Source organism: Etheostoma spectabile, chromosome 1, assembly GCF_008692095.1.
Source record: "Etheostoma spectabile isolate EspeVRDwgs_2016 chromosome 1, UIUC_Espe_1.0, whole genome shotgun sequence".
NCBI lineage: Eukaryota > Metazoa > Chordata > Actinopteri > Perciformes > Percidae > Etheostoma > Etheostoma spectabile.
In genome coordinates, this window is record NC_045733.1 from 17,554,227 (window position 1) to 17,560,261 (window position 6,035).

At 39.9% G+C, this 6,035-nt stretch overlaps 1 protein-coding gene across 1 annotated transcript in view; it reads left to right on the top strand.

Moving 5' to 3' along the window:
- The window catches only part of map2k5 (mitogen-activated protein kinase kinase 5), a 62,595-nt gene that overhangs the window by 54,292 nt on the left and 2,268 nt on the right, over positions 1 to 6,035 (top strand). Inside the window, exon 22 of the mRNA XM_032539298.1 lies at positions 4,472 to 6,035. This exon is cut by the window's right edge and continues 2,268 nt beyond it. Coding sequence (XP_032395189.1) covers positions 4,472 to 4,582 — 111 coding nt within the window. The 3' untranslated portion in view covers positions 4,583 to 6,035. The remainder of the gene's footprint in view (positions 1 to 4,471) is intronic.

The window sequence follows — 6,035 nt, forward strand, 5'->3', positions numbered from 1 at the left end:
GCAAAGAAGAATGATTGATGAGACGAGTATTCAGCACATAGGGGCACTCAGGAGCGTCCACTCCACCCGTCTCATACTGACACACACAACCACACACACACACACATACACACTGATATGAGAGTAATTAACCTCAGACTGTGTTAACCCCAGCTGCCCATTAGAAGGACAACAGGATTGATGGGGCTCCCCCCAGTCCTTCACATTCTCTACAGTTTGTGCCGTGTTAAACAAAACAACACCAGACTAAATATGGTGATTGAATGATCTAAGTCAAAAGTAACAATTGTGTGAAAAGAAACAATATAAGTCAAACAGAAGTCAGACAGATAGATTTCAGTAGATTATGTCCAGAAATTGCGATTATACAATAATTTCACCCTCCCTTTATTTTTTTCATATATTGTACATATTCTTACCGCAAATAGACAAGAAGGATCCCAGGAGGACGAAAGTGGACCGTCACTACCAGGCTGTCCTACTTTGTTGCTAATCTTACAATGTCAGTGCTGCTGGCGGTATTTTAAAAAGGGGCGCAATGCAGTTTTGGCCATTTCTTCGCTTTTTGCTCTCAAGTGTCTCTATAGAGCTCCCTCTACAGCTTCGGAATAGAGTTTTGGCAGCTCCTATGTTAACTATTGTGTCTGACTCCTCGCTCGGTCAATCTGCCGTTTCCTCTTTCTCTGTTCCCCCGACAATGCTTTCCTAAGTCTCGGTTTCTTTTTTGCCGGGTCAGCCATGACGATAGTGTGAAAAACTTAGAACAAAACTCCATCGCTGCCTTGATAGCCGTGAAGCGTATTGTTACATCGTGAGACCTGATATTATGCGATACTTCCTGACGCTGAGGCCAGCAACTCGCCGCCGAAAGTTGCAGGGGTGGTTTGTCTGCTCACAGGCGCTACGGGGGGGCAAGACAACACTCAACTCGAAAAAAGTCATATAACCATTCCAATGTCTTCAAAGCTGTTCAGTTAAAGGTCCCATGGCATGAAAATTTCACTATGAGGTTTTTTACATTAATTAAATTAAATTATTAATTAAATTAATCATTAATATGAGTTCCCCCAGCCTGCCTTTGTTCCCCCAATGGCTAGAAATGGTGATAGGTGTAAATCGAGCCCTGGGGATCCTGCTCTGCCTTTGAGAACATGAAAGCTCAGATGGGCCATTCTGGAATACTGCCTCTTATGAGGTCATAAGGGGCAAGGTTAGCTACCATTTCTCTGCTTTGGCCGACCAGAAAATGTGGTCCACCCATGAGAGAGCGGGAGTCATCATGTCTTTCAAACAAGCAAAGTGGCAGTTGGTCAAGGCCACACCCCCACCTTCCACCTTGCCCGTGCCAGTATATGTACTGAGTGGTTCCTTATAGTGCCATAGCTTCTGAATTACTGAAAGCATTTTTATTATAACAACCTTCCCAACGCCAATGGTCAGAAAGACAATGTTAATGACCAGTTGGTGAACTTAGTGAAGCACCAAAATTTTCCTCAGGAGTTGGTGGCCAAGACTAACCTGATATTTGCAGTTTTAAAACGTATTTGATGAATCTGTACTGCTACTTCTTGTCACTTTTTTGCCAATATGTTTCTGTTAATCGTATACCGGGCTGTCTCATTCATTGGTTGGGCTGTCATTGAGACCCTAAATAGCTGAGCAAAAGGCTTTGTGTGAGACATTGACTACGTTTACTGGACGTGCACATAATAATTATAATATTTTTGCCCTAATGAAAGTTCTTATTGGGTCTGCAGCCTTGCAAATTGTTTACTGGTTGGTTTGTATACAGCAACCATAGTAACGCACAGAGCTGACCATAAGTCCGCGGTAAAAACCCCGATTGAGACGCATATTCCCAACGCATGTCCAAAGAAGGCCTCTAAAACCCAAATAATACCGGAATATCCTACGTCTTAATCACAAAATGCTATCTTCGGCTAAAGGCCTTATTCAGAATATCCAACCCGAATATACAGTTTACATGACTTGTATCAAATTCTGAATATTGTCATATTTGGAATAATAGAGGAAAATTGGTGTTGAAAATTGGTGATGTAAATGTACTCAGTGTTTTAAGACAGGCAGGTTAAGCCTTATTTTAGCCTCTAGTTGGTCCACCTGACTAATTTTAGAATCGGGACAAATTTTCGACGTGCATTTTTCGGGTGGTCACATCGACTGATAAATTGCTCTATCAACAATTTAGCTCGCGGACGACCGGAAGGATTTCTTGCGTGTCAGAAATTTTGGACGGCTGTCTGCGTTTTGAGCAGTTCCTTGGTTCAATGGCCGCTTTAAAATGATCCGTTATAAATTGTTTGATTGAGTTTTTTTAATTTGTATTTTACTACAGTTGTATTTTACATGTTGTGGCTGTAGTCTTGACTGAGTCTGTGCTGTGATGTAAATCTGACCTTTGCGGCAGAACAGAGTCAGACAGAGCATATTGGCTGCATCTTCCAGCCATCTGCGTTTCTTCTTACCGTCTGTTCATAGTACGGCACACAATGCCTTTATATGTCTTTTTTCAACACTGTTGAGGTCGCAGCCTTCTCGTCAAATAAACTTTATCGGAGATGCCACTGGACAAACTGGTTCCTTGTTAGCGTTCGGTGTGAGCACCACTGTCAGTTGAGCCGCACAGTGTGAGCATGAAAGCCGTGCAGGAAGGCAGGTTAAAATGTGCACTGGGAGTTAGCACAACATACAAGAGTGTGGCCAGCTTAAGTTAGAACGGAACTCATTAACAGTGACAGTCTCTTGTTGTTAAGGACTGATATCATTGAAATCATTGTTGACAAGTTCATTTAAACTGGCCAGCCACAGCATTGTTTATCTAATTGGACATCTAGACACCACAAATAAAATTCCTTGTCAGTCCGAGTTGAAGTGTCTCATTTACAACCTCCTCACCTCTGACCCCTGTGGGACCTCTGGCTCCGGTCCCCCAGATGAGGCCGCTGATTGGGACTGTTGTCATTGAGCTATTACATGTGACATCTCTGTTTCAGGCCTGCAGCAGTAACAAGTGAACACTGCCAATCAACAGACACTGGTTATGTGTTTTGGGGTTTTGAAGAGCTCATTTATTGGTACTATTGCTGGAAATCAGTCAAGATCAAAACTGTATAAAAAAGAATATATCATATTCAATAGCGTTAAGTAATTTATTTTTAAAAAGTCGACAAAGACGGTTTGTGTTACTGCCCGTTTTATTAAATAGCTCATTTCCCAACCCGTTATGACTCATGCAGATGATTAAACCGCAACGATATTTAAAAAAAAAAGCCCTGACAAGCCATTACTTAAACGTTAAGCTTTAAAAACCAAATCTGTTGGACGTGAATATTTAACGGGGTTTATTGATGTACCTGTTTTAGTTTATTTGTATTTTTATCATTATTTCTTCATTTGCGATTTAGAATAATTATACAAGAAGAACTTAACCAAACGCTTCACATAAAGGTGCAATGATGTTTGCGGCTCCAATCTGTTTGATAATAAAACATTATATTGCAGAATAGGTATAAACGTTTTTCTTAATAGCTTCTAGAATATTTTTTATTTTTATGAGAAAACTCATCACTTGTGTTTTTACAGCCACTTTAGTCGCTTTTTTTGCTGTGTAATGCAATTATCCTGAAGGTCAAATGTATGGAGTAAGTGGCAGCAGATATTTTTCATGCAAAAATGTTTTTTGGAATATGAATTGTAGTTGCAAAGGGAAACTGAAAATATCTTTCCAAAGATAAGTTCAAAAATTTTACTTTTCTAGCACAATTTTCAACTGAATCCAAAGACTTTTGAGTGAACTGAGAATTGCCAAAATTTGTCTTTAATAAATAAAAGGCAATAAGTTAGTGTTATAAAGACATAACACTAACTTATGAACTTTGGGTAAACGGTTATTTTTGGAATTTATGGTCAATAAACCTCATTTATAGGTAATAATACCTAATGTTTAGCAGAAATTAGGAATTATTTAGACTAAAATAATAGTCACAGACTGGAATATGTCAACTTTTACTCAATACTATTTCGAAACCACTTCAATGTTTTTTTCAAATGCCATAAAATTGAATAAGACGCCCCAAAATTAATGAAAATAGAGATTTGTACTTGCCAAAGAGCATTGTGTGGAATCAATTATGATATTTTGGGTAATTACAATTGGGTAGTTAAAGATTGACAAAACATTGATGTAGGAAAACTGGTCATCTTGACCCGAGGACAATATGAGAGTTAAAAAAAAGTCTCCCTTTTGAATTAATTTATTCACTTCAGCTCTTTATTGTTAATATTACATTAATATAATAAATTCAAGTTTTCCATATAAAACCTTTTTCAATGCACTAATTTAGTCCCAAAGATGTGTTTCTTCTATATAAATCAAAACGAACCCAAACGCACAGATTTGTCTTGAAATGAAAAACAGTGTCACACTTCTGTCCTTCTCTTTATTTTTCAGGATCATTCGTTCATCACACAGTTTAACGATGGTAATGCAGAGGTGGTGTCGATGTGGGTCTGTCGCTGTCTGGAGGAGAGACGCGCCCAGCACGCTCCGGGACACGTCTGAAGTCCTTGTGCTGTCCGCCCATGGTGGACCGGGACAACACTTTTCAAAGGCTTCAGGGTCAAGTATGCCCAAATGCACTGTACAAGAGACTCAATGTACATGGACACAAATCACTAGATGTTACAAACGTTATGTGAGTAATTCTTAAACCGCACTGTGTGGAGCTCACATCCTTTGAACTTTGCATCGTAATATCTGCATCCGAAAAGTGCAGAGAGGTCCGCGCTTCCTTTCTAACATGGGTCTCCATTTTTCAGGAGTAAACAGAAATGCAGTGAGCACGTCACAGCCTAGTGCGTAGAGATACACAATCCAGATTTAAAAGAGCGGTGACAAGAAAAAACTTCCAAACATAAGACAAATTAAATGCAGGGCAACGTAATGCTCTTTTTCTGGGATAGCATCTCAAATAACCGTCTTGTGCTTTACTGTAGACAGCCCTCTAGTGAATGTCAAGGTTTTCGCCTGTAAGTAACTGCCCATGCGTGTGCCTGTTTTTCCAGTGGTGTAATGTATTACCTCAGCAAACTTATCTTTTCACTGTAAAAGCAAAACTTCCCCCCTCAAAAAAAAAAAGACCTGTTCCTGGAATAGAACATTTGATTCCAGTCATTCCCTTATGGTGTGTGGTCGGGGCGTTACAGGAAGTGGATACAAAGCTCTGTCTCTGTCTTGGAGGGGTGTTCGAGTGAACGACAAGCCTGCAGTATCGAGGACTTTGAAGCAGCTCTGCGGTGTTAAAGAGTGCAATGAAATATTGGCGTGCATCTTTTCTGGGTTTCTAAAGCGTACTGACCAAGCAAAGAATTGTTCTCACTCATCGGGAGGAAACCAGTTTTCATCTCGGTTCTCTGACATGCCTGACGTTGAATGAACTGTTACTGAGGAAATTGTGTTAAAGCAGTTCTCCACTTTCATTCAGGTGCTATTCGTTTTTCTTATCCATTAAGATTAAAACAAACTATGGACAAGAAGAGAAACGTAACAAAAACAATATCGCTTTTAACCCCTAAAATTTCCTTCGGGACAAATAAAGTATGTATCTATCATAATCTAGGGATGCACCGATCCAACTATTTCAGTCCAAATATCCGTACCTAGGCTTTGAGTATCGGCCGATACCTTGTATAAATCCAATACTGGTGTTTATTAAAGTGACCATATTATGAAAAAAAGCTGTTCAAAATCTGCACAGCCGTCTACGTCATTGGCCGAAACGAGGGCGCCGCATACTAGCAGCAGAGAAAGAGTTATCGAGCTGATGTGATCTTACCTAACTACTGAGCATGTGCGACTCCCAACAAAGATAGTACAGAAGTGAGATGTCTCACTCTGGACCAGAGTGAGACCTAAACACACAGGGTGAAACAGGATCTGCAGCAATGTGCAGTACAACAAACATATGGTGTCTTTTAAAAATGATACAATGTAAACCTATTCTGGTACAACCTCA